The sequence below is a fragment of the Thermobia domestica genome, chromosome 11, assembly GCF_964235325.1.
Source record: "Thermobia domestica chromosome 11, izTheDome1.hap1.1, whole genome shotgun sequence".
Classification (NCBI taxonomy): domain Eukaryota; kingdom Metazoa; phylum Arthropoda; class Insecta; order Zygentoma; family Lepismatidae; genus Thermobia; species Thermobia domestica.
In genome coordinates, this window is record NC_137464.1 from 13272993 (window position 1) to 13297093 (window position 24101).

At 36.0% G+C, this 24101-nt stretch overlaps 1 protein-coding gene across 1 annotated transcript in view; it reads right to left on the minus strand.

Annotated features, from left to right (window-relative positions):
* Positions 1 to 24101, minus strand: part of LOC145663900 (uncharacterized) — a 196571-nt gene that overhangs the window by 100319 nt on the left and 72151 nt on the right. Inside the window, exon 13 of the mRNA XM_081730071.1 lies at positions 3944 to 4155. Coding sequence (XP_081586197.1) covers positions 3944 to 4155 — 212 coding nt within the window. The remainder of the gene's footprint in view (positions 1 to 3943; positions 4156 to 24101) is intronic.

Genomic DNA, 24101 nt, shown 5'->3' on the forward strand with positions numbered 1-24101 from the left:
GTTGGGTACTCGTGTCACATTAATTTCGTATCCCGAATTGAAACTTTTCTTACAAAATAATGGAGATTCCAATAATTCGTTCTACATCCCGAAAACTTCTGTATAAAGCTTAATGTTTGTTTGTCATTTGTTGGCTTGTCATAGCGTTAGCTTAACATACTTCAGTGTAACTCGTCTACAAAATCTTTACAAAATACTTCCTTAAATGAAACAGCTCTATTGCAATAAAGCAAACAGCTCTTCTTCCAACTTTCGCTCTGGAATTAGGAAAATCTTTGGTGAGTGATATAACAAGCAGGTGATTTGACAAGCAGCGCCACCAGTTTTCGCTGTAAGGGTGGTGCTTGTTTTATCGGAGGGATCATTTTACCGACCTTTCCCCCTATTATGTAGCCTTTGGATAAGATTACTATCAAGGATGTTAAAAATAGAGGATCTGGCCGTATATATCTTCATTCTATTAAATCAATGAAGCCAAAAAACAATCGAGCATCGCCATGACTGATTGGGTACTCTCGTTTCCGCAATCGGCTGATTGGCTGCTTTCGTTTCCGCCATGATGTTTGGCTCAAAATATTGTGATCTTATTGGGCGGAGTGGGCAGAGTAGGGATGGCGAAACTGTGACGTATGGCATCATGATTTTGTTGTAAGGGCAGATCCTCTATTTATAACATCCTTAGTTACTATATGATCGACTTTCAAGAAACGGAATTTTTTTGACTTCATAAAAAGATTTATATTACTCAACAAAATTCTCTTTTAGGATTAGGAATTCGGAATTCGGCATCTAGCCTTCTACGCCCGTCACGTGTGAGGAATGGCATCCCACGGCGATCACTACGTGGGAAGTGGGGAAAGAAGAAATGAAGAGGGAAGGAACGAAGCGGCCTGGTACCTTTTTACCTGGTGTGAATGAGGAAAATCCCGGAAAAAGCCGACTCAGGATAACTGGCTTGAAAAGGCTTTTACACCTTTCCGACCAAGTGTCTCTATCGGGAATCGAACCCGAGACCCTCGCACCAAAGGCAAAATTACGCAGAGCCACTCAACAAGTCTTGAAATACTTTTACAATACCAATTATGGAATTATTAAGTTTCTTTCCTTCGCACTTACAGCTACATATATTTCCTTGGAAAATGAACATTCCAACAGCTTTTAGAGTTATTTACAAATATACAGGATATTCGAATCTTCAAGCAACTGTCGGTACACTCAGGGGTGATCCAGTGAGAACGATCTGCCCGGAGCTACGAAACTCACCCTGACTCGGAGCTACCAAACGAAAGTTTTACATTATTATTTTTAACACGGATGAAAAATAATGACATCAGTGTAATCAAGTATATTTTGCTATTTTAAAACAAACTACATTACATATAGTAGCTCTTAATAAGGATTAGTACCTGACATAGTACTAGGTCGAAATGCAAGACCAAACCCTGTTATTTAAAACATACAGAAATTACACACTTATTAATAGTACTTTGATTTAGTCCAAATTGTATACGCATTTTCTATTTCCGTTGTATTTTTAGATTTACTATCTAATACTTTTATTTACACTTAACTCCATATGTGTTTTGCATTTGAATTGTATTTCTTTGTGCGTTACGTTTGTTAATTATAATTGCATTACTCTAAAATTGTAACTTCCTGCGATTTTTTAAAAGTTAAATTTGGTAATAAGAATATGCTTGTAATCTAAAATTGGAGTTGTACCTTTTAAAATTTGTTTTATATAATGCATTTAGTCACATAATACGATTTTAGTTTTTAATCTCCTTCCCTCTCGGTTGTAAAAATATAAGTGATTCACGGAGCTGTTCTACTGAACCGAGTCATTTTGTGAGTAAAACATTGAGTGACGATCTGAGAGGTGAATCGTTTTGCCTATCACTAGTGTCTACTACACTTGTAACTCTTCCTTTATGGGATGGATATCACTAGATACCGAAAGCCTCATGCAGAGTTGTTTTGACGTATGATTAGTGTCATACTAAAGAGCTGACTACTGCAGGAAACATGTTAGTCGAACTCTTTAGTATGGCACTAATCACGCGTCAGAACGACCCAGCATATGACCCCAAATGTTTAGGCATTTGAAACTGAATGTGTGCTGGAAAATAGGCAGGCAAATAGGCACTTAAAATTTTAAAAAATAGGCACTAAAATGTAACTCAAAATACTGAAGATAAATGCTCGATACAAATGAAAAATAAATTCAAATCATAGATAATGTTCAAAGAATATAGAAACATAACTGTTTGTTAATATCTTATTTTACAGTATATATAAAAACGAAGCTTGACATGTATTCCATGTATATTTGGTAAATACATTCTCTACAGCACTTTACCACTACACATAACAGTCCAAATTTTATGCACTTTATCAGTACACATAACAATTCAAAGTTTTACAGCTTTATCAGTGCACATAGCAGTCCAAGTTTTACATCTTATCACTACAAACAACACCTATATTTCTCGGAAGAGGCAGAATTCTTTTTGGAAATACCCAATAAAGACTTATTTTGAAGAAAATTCATAGAATAGGCAACATTAGGCACTAAAGCAATTATTTAGGAAAAAAGGGGCGAAATAAGCAAAATAAAATTGGCTTAAATTGAAACTATAATCGCCCATATAAAGATTTAAACGTTATTTTTCACCATATCTTTGATATTATCATAAAGAATAGGCATTTTACCTAACATCCGGTCTATACTAATTACTCTACCTTCTCAGGCCTGCATTACCACCTTATGATTGGTTCATTGATTGCAGGGATTGTCCGTTAATTGCACAACTAATCGGCATTCTTTTTCTCACCTCATAATATTTTTTAAATTCCAGACAAGACGAGAAACATGAAAATTCTCGTCTTGCTTTCGGGGCGAAGCATATTTGGAGTCTCTTGAGGAAGAGTAGTTCACTCAAGCCTTGGTTCTCAAGCTTTGCTCTAGTGTTACATGATTCATAGTGTAACATCTATGAATTGATAAAGTTGTTATACGAACATAGAAATCAATTCAGGCTAAAAACTACAGGTTGTAGTTACTCAACACTTGTAATAATTTATGCTATTAGTATGTATATGAACAAGCTAAAATGACTACTAAGTGCTAAAATGACTACTTTAAGGATTAAGATCATCTGCCTCAGTGTTATATGGCAGGCTTTTTGCCATATCATTTCTTGCATTCTAAACCTACTGGGTTATCTCTTTGAATTCATTTGCTTTACCTCGTATACAATATATAATATTTTGAAATCCTTGTCAGACTTTTGTACCAACTGTGTCTACAGAAAGTTATACTGAGAAGAACCGAAAATGGTAAATACGACAACTTCCATTTCCTCATATAAGAAAGGCAACACTTGAGATCTTTGTCAAACACCTATTCTGCGGCTACACCCATAGACGATTGTGTTGGAAGAACCAGAGATGGTAAAAAGACTCAGCTTTTGTTACCTCGTGTAAGAAATGTAATATTAAGAAGCCTTGTCACAGAATTCTTTTACAACTACAACTACAGAAAGTTGTACTAAGGAGGTCCAAAACATGGTAAATAAATCTAGTCTCGTTGCCTCATATAAGAAATGTAATATTTGGCATCCTTGTCAGACATTTGATGCGTTCAGTGAATAAGGGAAACAGGTCCACTTGTGGTCATTTTGTATCTTCATCTTTAAGATTTCTGTCTGAAGTTCCTATCAGAGCTTAAAAGATGCATGTCTAGATATTGTAAATAACTCTTATAATGTTTTTTTTTTTTTTTTAAGTGAAATCCTTGTGCTCTGAACGCACCATTTATACTGTACTACTGTTATAGCTGTATAAAGGCAGTAACTTGCACTCATCACCAAAGATGATAAATGAATAATTTGTGTTGGCTTGTATAAGATACGAGTATTTTCTACTTGAAACAGTTACTTACCATAAAATCTTCTCTGTTCTCTTCATAGCTCTCCCCATAATCTTCCCATAATTCCACATCGAATCCTTCAACTTCTGCTTTAACATTAATCGTGTTACCAGATCCTGGTGTTAAATAATAGATGGAAGAAAGGCACAAAGTGTCGCCAGATGGAATTACTGGTGGACTGCGCAATAAGCCTTCTTCCGTGTCCAAACGAGCAACAAGACCTCCTAAACGGAAAAGAAAGCACGTTATATAATTTGTATTGCTTGTGTAACCACAGCTTAAAAATAGAAATGAGTTCTACCAAATAAAACGATAATTTAACATCTATGTCACTGAATATAAAATTGATATTTAATTCGTTCAGTATTGATTGGCACTCCCCCTATAACTTCTGCAAAGTAACAGTTTGAAATGTGCGTCGATGTATGCGGGTAGATAGACTATACTACTGTCTACCGCCACCAGATGGTGTTGCTGCTTCCCATAGGTGACGCATTGCAGCAGCACTATTCCGGCTTGCGAGAACGCCAGTGAACAGCGATAAGAAAACATGGGCAACGGACAAGCATGGGCAACGGTAGCAGTGTGGTTTCTCTAGAGGAAAGAACAGACTGCTTCAGACATCCACAAGAAGTTAGTAGCCATGTGTGGGGATACAGCGCCAAGTCGCAGTTTAGTTGGGTATCAGAGTTCAGAGACGGCAGTAATTGTGCTGAAAAACGCAACAGCACTGGGCGTCCAGCAGCTGCTCGCAAACCAAACAATGCGCGCCCTGTCAATGACTTGATTCTGAGACAGAAGCAAATCACGTTTGATGAACTAGAGAAGGCAAGAGGACTATCACGGAAAACCCACCACACCACCAGCCATGAGGATTAAAAGATGAAGAAGGTGTGTGCACAGTGGATGCCCCATTCCGTCACCACTGCGCAGAAATAGAAGTATGTGGACATATGCCAACTGTTGGTGCAATAGTACAGTGCAGATACATGCAAGTCCAATGAAGTTCTTTGAGCGATTATTCATCGTCGACTAGTCATAGTTCTTCCACGAGACTCCAGACAAGAAAAGCCAGTGTATGGAGTGGAAGCATACTGGGAGTGCTCATCCCGAAAAGTCACGGCCGGGACTATTCGTGCAGACAAAACAGGTGAATGTATTCTGTGGTCAGGAAGGGATACCGCTGATGTATTGACTCCCTCTAAATACGACCCTCAACAGTGATCGGTAATGCAGTTCACTGCACCAGCTCCGCCGGTGCATTCAACAACGCCACCACGGAAAATGCGGCTTGGGCGTTCTGCACCAACACGATAATGTGCGGCCACATACCAGTCACCAGACCACTGTCACCATGCGTGAACTAGAATTTTCTGTGCTACCACATCCTCCATATTCATCCGAGCGATTATACCCTAGTCGACGCAATGAAAGAGGTCATGCGGGGTAAGAAGTTCATCACCAATAAAGAACTTATGTAGTTGTTAACCAGTGGCGCCGGATACCCCAAAAGAATGGTTGCTACGCGAATACGGAAGCTGAACGATGCCAAGGTGCATAGACATTGGCGGGAAATGCCTATAATATAATCTGTATTCTGTTCTTCAGTAAACGGTTCCTCTAAATACAAAAAATATAGTGCCATACATTTTTAAACAATCCAAGTAATAAGATTGAAATACGTATATAAAAGAAAAAAGAAAAGAAATAAAAAAGAAAAAGAAAGATAGCATTCGTTAACACTGAAATTGAACATGTACACTATGTACAGTAAAGGACACTTCTGGATGGTACAGTCATACGGAGATTTACTGCAAAACTGCTTCACCAGTTGAGTCCGAAGCATTTGTCAGGAAGTATTGCAACCGAATTAGCTTTACAGGAAGGCGAGTGGCATAATCGCCAGGCACTGAAAATTCCCGTACACTTTGGCGAAATTCCCACTATCATCTACAGCATCATTTCTCCAAAATGAGATGAATCTCAAACGTGTAGTTCTTTTGGCAAACATATTACTTGATATTTGTCCTATTCGTAAAGATAAACTGCAACAAAAAATGAAAACTCAATCCTGTTGCTGTAGGAATGAACACTCTTTCAATCGTTTGATCTAAAACGACTTTGCAAAGCCTGAATTCTGTCACTTCAGAAGGGTAGGAAGAGCAAATACCCCCTCTTGCAGTGTGAAAACACATACATTTAATCAAATGCTTAGTGAGAGTGAGCCCATTGGAATAGCACTTTTATTATTTGAAGTTTTGCTCCCAAACCATCTTATGTCATAGCTGACGACATTGGAGAACAAGAGATGCAAATATGATGAAAGAGAGATACAGTCACATGTGCAAATTTAGAATTTCAGACAAAATGATCGGATAGCATCCATATTTTGATTTTGTAAGTCGACATGTAAAAGCTCACCCGAACCTGAGAGCATCCCACTACCAATTGTTGAATTCAAGTGGAGAACTGAGTTCAGAGCATCAGATAATTACGGAGGAGGGAGAAACACCTTAAGGTATGGGAAACAAAGAATGAAAAAACTTCAACTTCCCTGGACGGGATTCGATACATAAAACTCACGATTACCAAGCAATAACTCTACTCATTCATCCACGGAACAACACAGAACGAGAGGCAGTCATACGTCAGACATAGAATGTTTGTTACTTACAAAACGTTATTGTAAGGGGGAAAGCTAGGAAAACTCCTTATCTCTAGTTTTATTTCCCTGGCACTAACTTAATTACTGTTGTTCCAGCCTTGAAAGAATATTTTCCACCCCTCTAGAAACTTTCCTAACAATTTTCATACATTTATAGCAACAAAAAACATTCATCCGTGGCTGTTCTGCACAATTATACTTACACAAAACAATTACTTTCAATTCTATTAATTCCAATACCAAGTAAACAGAAATACTGGATATGAAATTCTATATCTCGCCAATAGTTTTGCAGAAAATATCCAAATTCGTTTTTGCTATTTGGAACATGGAGGAGCATACATGCAGGTTGCGCCCGTGAGATTTGATTTGCGGAGGAGGGGACAGAAATTTACATTGAAAATGACAAAATCGCACGTTTAATTATACCATAATTTTACTTTTAAAAACGACAAATGCGAAGGAGAACGAATGTATTCTCTTTGGCTTGAAAGAATAAAATTATGGCTGAAGGTGGGAGTGAACAGACTAATGATGTTTAGGAACAATGGATACTACAAAGCAATGGCGTAGCCAGGAGGTGTGGAACCTACGACATTTGCATAAGTTGTTAAAATAAGGACTAAGGGTAGAAATATACCGAAGAGACCTCGCGATCTTGGTCGAGGTTTAAATCGCGGTCGTGCCCTCGATACTTGCACAAACTCATGGATTCAAGTGGGTATGTGCTTGCCGAAGATGTACGCTACATCGCGACCTGAAGGTCGACCCCGAGGTGAATTACTGGTCGCGATAATAAACAACCGAGTTTGTTTTTACATCGATGTTCAGCGGAAGCATCGCTGTGGCTCATGTTCTCTTTGGTTCTCCCTAAAGCGCTGCACGGAATTAAGTCTTCATTTGTTTAAAATTTCGTCTGTAGAGGATTCTGTATATCTATACTCGAGAGGTTTTAATGCACTGTGACATATTAATAGAACTAGTGAGAAATGCTCCGGCAATATGAGATAAGAAACACAAACATCATAATAGGCACGTTTTAAATAGAGAATATGAAGAAAATAGCAATTGAAATGTGAATGTCAGGTAAGTTTTTCATATTTGTTTGAGAATTATATTGTATCATCATTACATAAAGCAGTGCCGGTTACAGGAAGGGGACTTTTGGGCTAAAGTCCGTAAATTGTGTGTGAGGGCATTTCTCAAAAAATTGAAAAAAATGTAAGTCTTTGATTTATTAATAGAGATGGACAAGAGATGAAACTCATATATTTTTGAGAAACAAAGGAATGCTTTCCGTTAGGGTTCCTAAATGAGTGGTTAGCGTGCTGGATTTCTACATGTAGGGTCACGGGTTCGGGTCCACGCAAAACACATTGTTTTTAGCAACATTTATTCTGAGCATTCCACAAGTTCTGTCAAGACTTATATGTAGTCTCATGCAGTTTGAGCCGAATTTATTTTCAAATATGAGACTTCTTATTATATTTTTCTTTTACTTGCAATATTGCAAATTTGATTTCAATTCTTACAACGTTAATTCCACTCATTGTCCTACGGCAGATTATGATGAAATTTTGCACAGTGACAGCAGTCGGGTGGTACTATAATATTTGATCCTTACTGTAAATAGTTTAAATATAGTGCGGAAAGGTAACTAAGAAAAAAGTCTAGTAGCTCGTAGGATACACCACAGACTCCTAGAAGAATTTCGTACAAATTTAGCATACGTATATATTATCAAGGAAAAATTTACTGTAGAGGTAAGACACTAAAAGCATCTCTAGGAGCAGGAGATAACCAGGTTAAGGGTTCGGGGTGTGTGGACCTCAAACTTTGTAAATATATTTATAAGAATTGAGATAAAGTTTTGTTGCACTTTCTGTCCTGAATATAGTTCCGAGATAAATGGATTAAAATCCACAAATTCCAAAGGGGTACGTTTATAACAAATACCTCAAAGTGCCAAATTGGTATTGAGTTAATATTATAATCAATAATAAGAATCTGTAAGGCAACAACACTTGAATAGCTTAGAACTGCTTACGGAATTAGCATAAATAAAGGGGAAAAGTGCGACCATGGTTTCCCACAGCGGGCGTTGCCTCCACTCTGGATTTGCAAAACAATTTCGGTTCTTTCTAGATACATGTCAGAATACATTAGATTTACTTACATACTATAGTATTGAACGTATTCATTGTAGTTATGCAATGTGCTTAAATAATAGCTGTTTTACATTAAGTATTGCGAGCCGCTATTGCACAATGATAGAGCACAATCTAGTGATGGCCACCATCGAATTATTCGATAGTTTTGTACTATCGAATGTATTCGATAGGTCTATCAGGCTATCGAATGATTTTTTTTCTTTGTAGAGGCAAACACGCCAGCACTTGAGTTTAACTATCTGACAGGCTGCTTTGGTTCTCCAGATTAGACTACCGATAGTTTACCGTTTCAGGGACCCTGCTGCCTTACTGTATGTTGAAAGGGAGAAACCAGTAGTGTTATTACGCCCTCTTCCGGGTCTCATGAATGAATGTTTTTGAACAGCAGCGACTGAATTCCAGCCTGTTAAAATGCTTGGTATTATTGATAGTTATATTAAGACTTCAGGAGCCGTAATGTCTTGCTATGAGGCCCTGAAAAAGGCTTAATATCACTACTAGTTTTACGCTACCGAATGAATTTCAACCAATAGCAGACTGTTAAAAACTATTGAATGAATTTCAGCCAATGGCAGGTAATGGAGAATTGAGGAAAGAAGTGACTGCATACTTATGCTCATTTTACAACGTTATCGTGTCACCAGAAGAGAGGAGAGTATAAATCTCCTTTAAGTTCCATTTCGAGGTGTATTGCATCCCGAAAAGAGATGCCCCGATCTAAGGGGAGAGTTTATTTACCCTACGTGGACAACTGTCAGCCGATCTCAGGAATTTCAAGCGCGCACAAGTTACTGTATGATAAAATATATATATTTGCTGCGAAGAGGAAAATCTTATGATCTTACTTACCGTAACTGAGAGTTTGAAAATACTAATCTTTCTTTCTTCTGGCAATATTATAATTTCATAATTGGACTGAAAGCATTTAGTGGTTTAAAACGGGTTTCTTAGGGAATTTAAAGTAGAAATAAAATCTAATTTAATGGTCAACAGTTATGCCTTTAAGTGGAAATTTGGATTTTTTTTTCAGCATAGTATTATGAGATAAGGGGAAGGGTGGTTAGTGCAAGGGACATTATTATACCAGTGGCTTGAGGACAATTTCTGACTACATGCGCTGCGCAGTCAACATATTAGTATTCTTAGGCATTGGCGCAAATCCTGGGGGGATAAGGGGGACATGTCCTTCCATTCTTGGAATTGAAGGGGACTGTCCCTCCTAATAATCCGATTTGAAATTTTTGTGGGGGAGAAATGGGGGGATCAACTTCATATCGTAAATATTTGAACATCGCTAAAAAAGAATGATTTTGTTGAGTTGATTTTAGTTTAGCTTCCCTTTAAGCAGCGAGGCTATATGAGACGTGGACCTACTGATTAACGTGGAATCCGAACCGCAAGGGCTCCTGCCGGGAATCAAACCCGGGTCTCCTACTCCAAAAGAATTTTACTCGTCCCCTTCTCCCCAATGTTGAAGACATATTTGCGCCGATGTAGGCGTAGCCAGACATATTTTTAACGGGATATGTCTACTCTACACACAAATATTGTTGCAGTCCCAACAATTAAGGAATTGTAATTCTTATTTCAATTCTATCACATGGCTCTTCGTGGCGTAGTTATTAACGCTCTCGCATTTGGTGCGAGCGGTCCCGGGTTCGATTCCCGATGGGTCACTCGGTCGAAAACATGTAACAGCATTTTCAGGTTAGCCATCCTGAGTGAGGTTTTTCCTGGGTTTTCCTAATTCACCTCATTCACACCAAGCAAATACTAGGATGGTACCTAATTCGCAGTTAGTGCAATTATTAGAGGCGTCTTTTAAAACACTACAAAGTGGTAAACGTTACTATTATTACTTGTAAAATTTAGCATTCTTGAACTCTAAAGAGACACTTCAGAGAAAGAAACAATCCCCAAGCAATCTTTGCATTCTCGAAATGTATTTTTTGTCCCACTTTTACTGTTATCAATAATGTGTTTGATATGATAGCATGAACATCATAAAGTAAATTAAAGAACGAAGAGATTGGGTTGAATAGTAGCTGAGGGAAAAATCTGTCATAAACATTGCAAAGGAGAAACGAATTTCTTTTGCTGCCGACTTTCATGCGAACAACGCTCTTCCTTCCTCGTCAGCCTTGTTCTGCGGACCTCTCCCAGGAAACTCCAGGCGTGTAGTCCAGTGTAGACTTGTCAGTCAGACTATCGAATGAACGTTTAGGTAGCAGAGAAGCACGTACGAACAAAATATTTGAATGAATAAAAAACTATCGGACTATCGAATTAAAACTATCAATAGTTCAAAACAACTATCGAATGATCATTCGATAGGAAAAGTATTCGATAGTGCCCATCACTAGCACAATCACCTCTTGTAAGTGGAGTCCCTAGTTCGATCCCATCTCGCACCAAGGGGTCTCTGTAGTAGACAAACACGGTGTGGTGGGTTTTCTTGGGGATCTCCCGTTTCCTCCCACTCCTTTGATTCCATCATTTCATTATTTTCATCATCACTGTCTCCCTTAGCCTACTCGGCATAATCGTGGGACGTAAATCTGCAAGATTTCATTTTACATTAAGTATTATGTGATTCAAGGTTTGTGTATTCGCAACTTAGGTTACGTCACGTTTCTCTAAAAAGCACTTTCAGTGATCGTACTTCCTAATTCATGTCTCCATTGAGTTTCATGAGAGAGAAATGTGAATCACAGTAAAACCAAGTGAAATTTCACCACTCAATTGCACAAAGAATAAAATAATAAAAACTCGAACGTGGGACTGCTGCGTGGAAAGCAAGGAGTTTTCCAATACGACATTACGACACTCCGCGACACATTTAATTTATATTCATTATAATTTGATAAAAATTGCGTACTACTTTCCCACAAACATAATCACACGACTTGTTGCCTCCAAATTGCAATTCACGTGGAAACTTATAATATTTTTTTCTCACGAATATGAACAATGTCAGAAACGATTAGAAAAAGAACATAAAGACCCACGCCCAGAATCGAACCGTTCACTTTCGGAGCTTAAGACAGCCGCTCTAATCACACGACTGTGAAGAGACTAATATTTATTATTTATTGACTTTCGTTGATCTCCCACAAGATCATTTATTGCTTGTATAAGAAACATGATATTCTTTAAGATTTATCATCGGTGTTGTGAGGCTATTTCTTTTTTTCTTCCTAATTACATAAAATTATTTCTTATGTGTCAAAGAACGCCAGTTATTCGGAACTCTTAATGAAATTCATTTATGTCTGAGAATTTAGTCAATGTTTTTCTTCCGTAATTTTGTGTTTTCGTAGCTAAATCGTGGAAGTGTTTGTTTATGTTATATAATGTATTATGTCAATATGTATTTTATGTAATAAAGCTGAGAGAGCTCCTTTCCCAACTATCTATCCATCTGTGACGTCATGAGTACCTGTTGAGACGAAAACATCTCATCTACACGTGCTTGGAGTCAACAGGATTACCAGCATATCTTTGTCTTCAAATATTCCCTCCAACCCGGAAACGGGGAGTTTTCACAGTGTCAGTTTGCGGAGTCACATGGAGCCTATGGAGTAAGTCGGAGTCTTTGAAGTCGGTTATAGAAGTTAGTCTCCAGAGTCCGTCGAGAGTCGGTCTTCGGAGTCATCATAGGACTCAGTTGCGGAGTTGTCAAAAGACTGTCAACGGAGTCGGTCCGGGCAGTGCACGGCAGTCAATTGGGTACACCGAGAGTAAATTAGAAAACGAAGCGAACAATCTGTAATTTGGTTGTCGACATACAGAACGACGGACGAACAACAGGAGGATAGCAGGTAACCCAGTAGAGAAGATGAAGCTACAGGTACTGTGACGTCAGATTTCTTCCTTTCTTTTCCTCACCTCTCGCCTACCCACTCTCTCCCTCTCTCCAAAAAAGCTGAAATCCTTATTTTTACTTCTCTTAAAATCAGACGGGTGTCGTCCGGTCCCAGGACCCGTTCTACCCTTGAGAAACATCCCAAGAATCTCACTTTGACGACACAGCTTTCTTTGAAAATACTTTTCAAATTAAGCACCCGTAAAACGACTATGGAACAACTAGTTCGTAGTGTCCTTATTCAATTATTTCCAACTACCAAATTCCGTATACCTAAGGAAGCTAAAAGTTATATTGATAAACAATTATTCAATGAAATGAAATGAAATCTTTGAGTTTTACGTCCCATGGTTATGCCAAAGGAGACGGTGATGATGAGTAATGAATGAAATGATGGAGTGAAGAAATTAGGAATAAACGGGAAAACCCACGCACGCGTAGTTCGTCCACCAAAAAGAGCCCACATAGCACAAGCTGGAATCGGACCAGAGACCTCATGCACCAGAAGTGAACGGTCTACCACTGAGCCACCGTGGACACAACATGTTTTAGTTTACTTTTTGCTGATCCGCTTCTTATGGACGCAACTATTCTTCGTATGATTTCCCAAAATCCAATCATGGACTGCCGTAAATGAATCAAATGATGATCAAAGTAAATCAGACACTGAAGTTCTTATACCTTGTAAAAATTCATAGAATTATGCTGTCGGTCACCTTCTAAACACCGTACAAGTACTTGTGCAAGACTATTGAGCAAGAGTCTTGCTCTTGGTCTTGGTCTTGCACCCCTTGGTCTTGGTCTTGGTCTTGCATCGGGATTCCTGGTTTTGGTCTTATTCTTGGTCTTGGTTTTGCATGCAAGAATCTTGCATAAACTGCAAAACCAAGACTCTTGCTCTCATCACAAGTCGGAAATCTTATAGAACGGCTTTGTGCGTCCGTCTGTGGACAAGTATCAGAGGGAAAACGGTAAGAGATGTCAACATGCAGTTTTTGCAATCAATTCAGCGTGCCAAAAATAGTTTCCATGTCCTCCGTTAACTCTCAATTCAAACTGGAAGTGGTTCAAATCAGTCATTTTCAGTTTCAATGTCTATCGTCATAGAATGAAAACGGTAACAGATAGGAAGAAGCGGTTTTTTGCAAACGATTCAACATCTCATAGCAACATGAAATGACTATCCCGAAAACTCTACAAAAAAGGGGAGTGGTTCAAACTCAATATTATCTCCGGTTTCAATACTGATTTCTGTAGAGTAAAAAAGGTAAGAGATATCAAGATGCAGTTCTTCGCAATCGATTTAGCTTTCGAAGAGCAGGTTCTGTCTCCTCCTTTAACCTTTTATTCAAACGTAAAGTGGTTCAAATTAGTCATTTCCGGTTTCAACACTTATCACCATAGAACAAGAATGGTAACAGATAGTGGCAAGAGGTTTTCCGTAGTCGATTCAGTGTCTCAAGAGAATACATTATCACAACTCACGACATTCTATCAAAACTGGAAGTGGTTTAAATTGGCTACTATTACTTCCGGTTTCAATGTTGATTTTCATAGACCAAAACCGGTAACAGATATCGAGGTGCGGTTTCTTGGAATTGATTCACTGTCCCAAGAATAATTTCCATCTCCTCCGTTAACTTACATTCAAACTGGAAATTGTTCAAATTAACCATTGGTTTCAACATTTATCTGAATAGAACAAAATATTATTAGATAGTGACGAGAGGTTTCCTGCAATCGATTCAGGTAACATTCTGCCAAAACAAGAAGTGGTTGAAATTTACTATTACTACGTTCGGTGAAATTTATTACACTTATCGCCATAAAACAAAAATGATAACAGAGAGCTGGAAGCGGTTTTTTGTAATCCATTTAAAGTTTGAAGAGAGCATATCGTCACCAACACTCCACCAAAGCAAACAATGGTTGAAAGTGACATTGGGCACTTTATGAATAGAGCTCCAGAAATTTTAATGTTACAGAAATTGTTATATTAATTCAATTTATTCCGTTTATTTTTAATTAAGAATTGCTATACCAAATTTCACACCTTTAACGCAAGCAAAATCTCATGTTGGGCATTTTCAAATTATAACTCCCCCCAAGCTTTCTCCATTTACACTGAGAAAAAAGGACTAGGATTTCAGTGTGGATACATCGTATTTACGCAGGGGCGCTCCTTAAGTAATGTAATTTCATGCATAAAAGTACAGCAGGTGGGAACACCATGCAAAGTCTGGAGTTCGGCGTCGAACTAGACTCGCTGTGACTGGATAATTTTATTTACATGATTGATTTCGTGTTGAAAACTATTACTTTCGTAAGGTAGGAAGTCACAAATTTAGAAAGAACCAAGAGGGGACAGTCGTAGGAAGGTGGTAACAACATTATATACGTAAGTTACCACAGTCGGAATGGGTATGGCGTTAATTCTAGATATGAAATGGTAGTCCCACAATACAAAATTTTCGCTGGACGGTGGTGTAGATCGTGCTACGGGTGAAACAACATTACTTAATGTGGTGACGCGCGTAACCTGGTAAAAATAGCATTTACATGCCGACTGGATTATGCATTTTTCTCCGTGTAGAAATTGAATTTCAAACAAAAAAAAAAAAAACACTGAAACATATATTTTGAGTTATTTTTAATGAGGAATTTATATGCTGATTTTCATATTTCTAGTTGCAGGAATTCGTGAAATACTCCATATTTTACAAAAAAAAGAAAGAAAGAAAGAAAGAAAGAAAGAAAGAAAGAAAGAAAGAAAGAAAGAAAGAAAAAGAAAAAGAAAAAGAAAGAAAACATTGAAGCCCATTTTCACTTTCCGTAAAATACTTCATTAATTTTTCTTATCTTTTATTTTTGTGACAAAAAATTTCTGTTCAAATTTCACGTTCCCTGCGGTCCCTTCATTAATCCTAGTGATCCAATTATAAATTAAGTAAAGATCAATTACTTATTACGGATTATAACAGCCTTAAGTGACTAAGGTGTGAAGAAAGAAGCAGAAGACAACAGGGAACAAGTGGAGAAGTGAAGGGTCGCCAATTTGAAACTGAAAGAATATACTCTACCATCGGTATATCAATTTAATGGGCGAAGCGATTTGATCGCTAAATTTAATATTTTACATGTATTTCTTTAAGAATTATTCCATATCGTACTTCCGAAGAAACGGATTAAACTTATTGACTACGCATATGGCAACAACTTCTAGTCACAGCTTCCTTCATTTGTAATTTAAATAGAGAGTCTGATATATATATATATATATATATATATATATATATATATATATATATATATATATATATATACGAAAGTCAAGGGGAAGGTAAATGAAGTAGAAGAAGAAGAGGGATAATGGAAGTAAGAGAATGGGCGTCTTCTGATGAAACTATATTACTTCGGAGAAAGTGAAGGACAAGAATAACATGTTACGGGAAAGGGATATAGGATAGTCTATGATGCAGACGGAAGAAGATGAAAGAGGGAGGGAAAGAAGAAATAGAAACAACAAAAAATACGTGATAATTATCGAAATAGTAAAGAAGCTTAAATAGATATAGAAGATTCTTCATATTCCCGTTCTAATTCTTGAGAATCGAGTTTGAACTATTCATGGTAAGACACATGTTTACTCAGTCAATTCTGACCTGGATCCAGGTAACTGCACAAGATGTAGTTATCCTGACCCAGCCCAGATGGTAAGAAGTATTTAATTAATTGTCTTATTCGTCATTTCTGATTATCAAATAATTTTCATCCATTTACGGCATCTTATGCAGTGAACCAAAGACATCTTTGAGTTAGCCAGGAAAAAATCCAGGTGATAAGCGTATCTTCTGTAAATCGGAGTTCTTGAAGTTTTGGACAAACTGTTATTATCCCCAATTCCATTCCATTTGCTTCGGCTTGCCTTTTAGAGCCGATTTGGATTAATCAGAGATTAGTAACCTTCATGACGATCAATCATATGTAAACGCATTTTCCAATTAAAACATACACATGACAAAGATTATTAATTTGCACTAAACTTTTGAGTTCATACTTAAGACTAGAATTACTATTCATTTAATCACGCATTCATATCTTATTTAACAATGTATTAATACAGGTAACTAGGTTAATTAGTGCTTTATATATATACATAATTAGTGCTCTATATATATATACATAAAACTTGAGAATTTATTCATCATATTTAAATTATAAGATTTAACATGGGTCACTATGAATTGAGTATTAGTGACAGGAGATCGAATCTCGTTCACTGAAAAAATAATGAAACTCTATTTCTGACATGAGTCTGTTTTTACTCGTGCTTTAAACGATATCAACTAGTTTGCGTGCCGAAACTATTACTCATGAAGTGTCCACACGCTGTGTCTATCTTCAACGTATAAATATTATAACGATTATGTATCTCAAACTAGAACATATTTCGTATGCATAGTAATTATATAATATTATATTAGTTTGAGATTTACTTAATCCACTGTTCAGTTTTAAAACAAACTAAATCTATTTTCGTCGCTTATCTAAAGTATAGTCAAAATTGAGATGTCTTGAGGATTTGAATGGCCGAAATTACGCTAATGTAGTTTACGATAAGTTATGGAGAGTGATCACTATAAAGTTTCCTTAAGTGGACTTGTCACAAAACTTTAACTATATCGAAACTTTTATTGCAAAGATTGCTTAGCACTGTTACGAATCGATAACAGTAATTTCACTTAGATGCATGACAGTATTGGATTTTGGAAATTCATAAATTGCAGAGAGGGAATAGAGATGTTATTTACATTAAAGAATTTAGATTTCACAATATTTATGGATATATATCAGGTTAGCCATGAGTGACAATAACCTGCCTCTTTACCACTTACAACATGCAATTAGTAAGGTGATACATAGGTGTTAGACACATAGATAGGTTAAATTACATCACAAGGACAAGGATAACATTTAAGTACAAAGCGGTATACTCTACATTTAACTTTTATGTTTGTTAAATATATGAAAACTATAGCAACAAGGTATCAATTATATAGCAACCAATCGGGGAAAGCAATGAAACCCTTCATTTACACCAAAACGACGTATCTCTACATCATACGATACTCTTCAGAATAAAACGTACATCTATTACATATTTATATTTTAAAATACATATAATTAATCATCCTCTATGATTCGCAGTTAACTACCCCATTCACTATAATCTCAAGGTTGCGTAACTACATCATATATCAAAAGAAACTCGATAAATCAGATGAGTAACCTCACGAAACAACAACAATAAAAAACATGTTTACATCTTACTTAATCCTTAGTGATTCGAAAATCGTAGATATTATGAGTAGCAGGCAGACATGACTACGAAACATTTTTCAGATAATAATGAACAGATCGTGCACATTGATTTATGGTATTGAAAATCTTGCAGTTTACAATACAGAATGACAAATTTAAAAGAATTTGGTAATAAATTCGTGAGCTCACGTAAACATAATCAGTAAAGATTCATCGCTATAATGTGGTATTGAAATAAAATTGAACGCAATGACCGCGAAGGTTGTGGGACCAGAAATATTTCATATTGATATGACAAGGTTAAAAAATGTGTAAAGTATTTCAATGTTATTTCACTGTAGAGAAAATGAGAATATAAGTAAGTCGTTAATCGGACAATCGTCCACAACTACAGCAGGTCAACACTAGTGATGGTAAATTGTCCTTCGGCATACGACGGACGTATATATACATATAACCCTACAAATGATAACTCAGAACATCTCGTGCAAAACCAAACGAATATCAAGATAATATCTATAAGTTTGAAACAGTTATACTAAGTGGTTATGTAAACTGTCAAGTTAAACAAGGAAGCAGGTTACAAAAAATATCTTAGGAAAGAAGATAAGAGGATAGACAGACAGAAAGAAGATAAAAGTATACAGAGGAAAGTAAGATAGAAGAAGTAGTCGGATTTTAAAAAATGAGGCAATCGTCGACTTCAAAGCCAACCCTGTACCTTAATATAGCGAAACGGGTTCCCTACTAAATGCGTGGCCTAAAATGTCTCCCCATACGCGAGAAGAGTCCGTGCCCACGATAAGAATCTTACAAAGAAGAAAAACTTTATGAAATTCTTACCACACACTGTATCTGGCCAAGCTCATGGGGATTACAGTCGGGTCTACCGGAAGGATGGTGTGTTTTTTAATTTAGAAATTTCTATACAACAAAAAATATCAGACCCTTGGAAAACTAAGAAGATTTTAGGTTAAAGTATGGAGTAAAATAGTTCAGAAGTCAATAAGTGAAGAGATATCCGAAACGGGGATAACCAAAATTAAAAAAATAAATAAAGTAATTTTGTAATAGCAAGGTAATATAAGGCAAATTTTGCCAGTCACTTTCAGTCCGCAAGACTTGTTAATTAATTTCAATTACTATATCTTTAGAAGTAAAGAAAATGAAGATTCATAGACAAAGTACTTCTGGCACCCTAGTACGGGAAGTAAAATATCAATGTAGAATATATGTCATTCGCTTTCATCTGTCCTATCACCTAGGCAAACAGTAACTAACGTAACTTCGTATAAACAACATTGGAAAAAGAGTTTAAACAGCAAACAACAGGTGCTATCGCGAGCCAAATGTTAAGGGCACACGTCTACTTTACCTGCACAACAATTCACTTATTAGGTATAACCTTCTGTGATTTCTCTTAAGATACACGGAAATATTTAATGAGCAAACACTACCCACATCGTCAGGCCAGGTAAACTGTGAACACACAAACATTTACAGATCAGGTTTGCTTAAGTCACTGATATGCGTAAAAAAATATAAAAAATACGAAATACTAATCGTTTCCAACAACACTATTCTTTTCACTATTCGACCAATTTATTTTACTCGCAATGCTTTCATCTCAGTTTAAACAATTACGGTTACACAGACAAGTTACAAAATGTAAATATAGCCAACCATGTGTACAACATTCCCTTCCGTATGAAATCTCGATGCCGGGACCATTGCTTGAACATCCACTATCATACATCAACATTCATACAATTATATTTAAAACATGACCCTAACCAGTGGCAAAAGAGAATAAAGTCGGTTAACATATACATTGAGGTGCCCTATTATTCAACGACGCTTACAATATTCTCATATATAATTACTTACTATATTCATTTATTCATATTTCATTTCGTAGAGGTACACCCTCAAGACACCCAATTCTTAGAAACGCCCAAACCATATACGCCATTAGAAATAAGTACTATAAGCTACTTGTTATAACTCATATTCGCATTATCTAATAAGAATGATGGAGCGCTATACGTTAAGATTCGCACGGACCAAAATTCACTTCTCCCAATACAAACAATACGCCATGTTTACACTTTGCAGCTTGTTGAAGTGTATCCGCAAGCAAAAATTTTGTATTATTTACCAATTTACACTTCTAAGTAAAGACATTCCCTAATCAGCTGCGCGAACTAAAATCACCTACTCATAACGCGGTACATAGGCACTAGCAGTTTACTTGTTTGTTTACATTCACTCTCATCTACATTATAACAAAATACTTTGGCTTGAATAATATTTACCTGTACCTAGGGCAGAAAGTACTCATACATATGCACTATACTTAGTAGAATGTTAATTTCCTATTAACAAAAGAAGAATGTTTTTAATATATGTAAGTGATTATTATGGGATAGTTGTTGATATGGACATGTTTTATGTTTACCTAGTCAGTGACTTTGTATATTTAACCGTTTAAAGAAAAGGATATTTAAGTTATATCAAAATAATAAAATCAGTTTAACACCATTTATAGACGTTGTCATATTTATTAAAAAGGTGAGATTAATGGTATTTACATATCGAAGCTAATTTTTACATGAGGAAGAAATACTACCACTTCGAATTTTTATTTTAGCAAACGAACCAGGTTTACGACTATCATTTTGATAAGTCGTTGTTAAAAATTTGGTTTACCTCACCCGGGACTTTGTAAATTCAGTTCCCGAAGAAGAAGAGTAAGGTTGAATTTACTTTTATGAATACGAACTTAACCATATTGCGAAGTGGTAAAGTAATCATTAGAAAAATGGACAACGAAACAATGCACCAGGAATCAAATACTAGTGACAGTGATGAGACTAGTATAACACCAGGATTGACATCGGAAGATATCTTGTTAGCTTTACAGCGACAATTAATGCAGATGTCTACCGAGATAAAGAAGCAAAATGAAGAATTAAAGCAGACCATGGAACAGAAGATAGAACAGAAGTTTGACGAAATGGAACAGAAGTTTGACCAAGCTAACAAGCAGAATGAAGAATTAAGTAGACGAATGGACCAGAAGTTCGACGAATCTAATAAGCAGAATGAAGAATTAAGTAGACGAATGGACCAGAAGTTCGACGAATCTAATAAGCAGAATGAAGAATTAAGTAGACGAATGGACCAGAAGTTCGACGAATCTAATAAGCAATATGAAGAATTAAGTAGACGGATAGAACAAAAATCCGACGAAACGAAACAGACAATTATACAGGTGGTTAACGACATTTCCTCACAGTTCGAGGAAAAGTTAAAAAGAATATCCGATGATTGTCAGGAAAAGCACAATCACCAAAATCAAGAAATCTGTGCTGTAAAAAAAGATTTAGAAGTAATAGAATCTTCCATTAAACAGCAAAAGATCCAGGTTAGCAACAATTCTAATAACATACGTGTAAATACACAGTTATTAGCTACTATTCAGGAAGAGATTAGAACGTTACAGGCTAAAGACAACATTTACCGAAATAACTTGGGTAGTGATCGCGTTGAGTTGCCCCACTCACCAGAGATGAACTCGCCTTCGCCGGGGTCTGATGAAGATATTATACTAGAAGAAAGTTGTCCGAAGAGTACTGATGAGCGAAACATAGATGATGTCACGGCACAGCACGTCACGGATAGGAACTATCACTCAACAAGAACAAGGAATGAGAAAGGGAAGGTAAAATTAAGTGTTAAAATGAGTGAAATTAGAGCTATGAGCAAATTCAGTGGTAAGTGTAATGAGAATGCTACTTCTTTCTTAGAGAAATTCCAAGATGAATGTAATATAATGTCTATCGATCGATCACAGTATATGAAATTAATACCCCATGTATTACTCCCACCTTGTTCCTTATGGTTTAAAGCAATACGTGATCACATTAATACCTATGAGGAATTCAAAGCGGCATTGATCGCAAATTATGAAAGTGACTTTTTGCTGGCAAATAGAGATGCCACCCTTAGAAATCAACACTTCAATCCTCGATTGCACAAATCTCTTGTAGAGTTTGTTGTAAATGTCTACAACGACTTAAAGGTCGTTAATCCTTTGCAATCGGAATCGAGAATAATAGCATCGATTCGAAATTTACTTCCATTTAAACTGCAACAGATCTTATTTTCCACACAGTGTATGAGTTTCAGCCATTTATTGATGCTTGTCCAATGTTACGAAACTCAATACCATGCCATGAACCCACAATCTGGAATGGGTAAAAATAAGAATAATTCAGATCATTTGGTGCCTGTTCGGAATTTAAATATCCGAAGTGTGAATAATACCGGACCTAACCTAAGCCGAGTATACTCTAGCAATCAAAGTGAGCAAAATAGGCAAAGCCATGTAGGGAATCAACCTAATCTAACCAAACACAACAATAATTATGTCAGATCCCCTAATCGAAATAGTTTGCAAAATAGACGAAACATTTGGCGAAATTCCAGAAATACGACAAATTACATGGATAGACGTAATTGGAGATCAAGAGATGGCACTTCATATCAAAATCAAAATCACGATGAAAGACATGTACAACATAATGTAGAACCTAATCATGATTGTGCAGTACAATGTACTTTATTAGAATCGTATGCAAGTACTAATGTAACCTGATTACCGTTAATGAAATTTGGTTAAACCCATATCAGCTCTAAATTTTCATGAACATTTATTTTATTTTTATTCAATTTAATTCTCTTTAATTCTCATTAATCAATGATAATTCTCAAATGTTTTTAATATATGTAAGAACTATAATTCGATTTATAATTGATTAAGAGCAAAGATTATTTATATTAGATTGATTTGTGTTGAAAATTTAATTGTCAAAGATTATGTTAAGAATAAGATCCATTCTATAAAATCAATTATTCAACGACTACCTTGAATGAGATTCTTCTTTATTATAATATTTTAGTGCTACGATGTATACCTTTAAAGGCAACATCTAACTTATTTATTATATAATGCGCTCGAACTATTTGTAACCCACGTTTGTCCTTTACGATTTTTGAAATCGCACCCGTCGACGACTAATTAAATGAGCGACGATATTTTTAATAAGAAGATATATTGATAATATAGTGAATAATAATGAAATAAATATAATTAATGTAATTAAAGATAAATATTGATGAAATGTAAGATTTGTTTAATGTATATGTAAAATGTAATGAATAGATATACAAGGTGCGATCAAAATATGATGGACATATGTAATATAAGAACACTAATGTTAACGGACCAGTGGTTCTTGAAGATAAAAGCCAAGCCTACTCATGACTTTTATATTCAGTCCCTTTGTCGAGCGACATTTTTATATAACAAAATACTTTGGCTTGAATAATATTTACCTGTACCTAGGGCAGAAAGTACTCATACATATGCACTATACTTAGTAGAATGTTAATTTCCTATTAACAAAAGAAGAATGTTTTTAATATATGTAAGTGATTATTATGGGATAGTTGTTGATATGGACATGTTTTATGTTTACCTAGTCAGTGACTTTGTATATTTAACCGTTTAAAGAAAAGGATATTTAAGTTATATCAAAATAATAAAATCAGTTTAACACCATTTATAGACGTTGTCATATTTATTAAAAAGGTGAGATTAATGGTATTTACATATCGAAGCTAATTTTTACATGAGGAAGAAATACTACCACTTCGAATTTTTATTTTAGCAAACGAACCAGGTTTACGACTATCATTTTGATAAGTCGTTGTTACATTATACTGATTTCTCTCCTAACATGCACATTGCTGTACGAAACGATTTATATTTCAGTATTATACTCATTTACGAATGTATATACCGGTATTCTGAAGATCAACTAAAAGAGTATTCGCAGAAGAAAAGAAAAAGGAAAAGTTTAAAGCTGTGAAATATAAACAATTCTGGTCTTCGACGACGGGAGTAGCGTTCTTAATAACCCATTATAGTTAAGACTATACGCGAAGTTGATTTTTTATAACTGTGCATTTATTTGATGACAGAACGTATAACAATTTCTAGGATAAACTCTCAATAGTGTATTTTGAAGATTTAGCTACTTAGGGAATAGCATCCATCGTTGAATTTAAACATATGCAAAA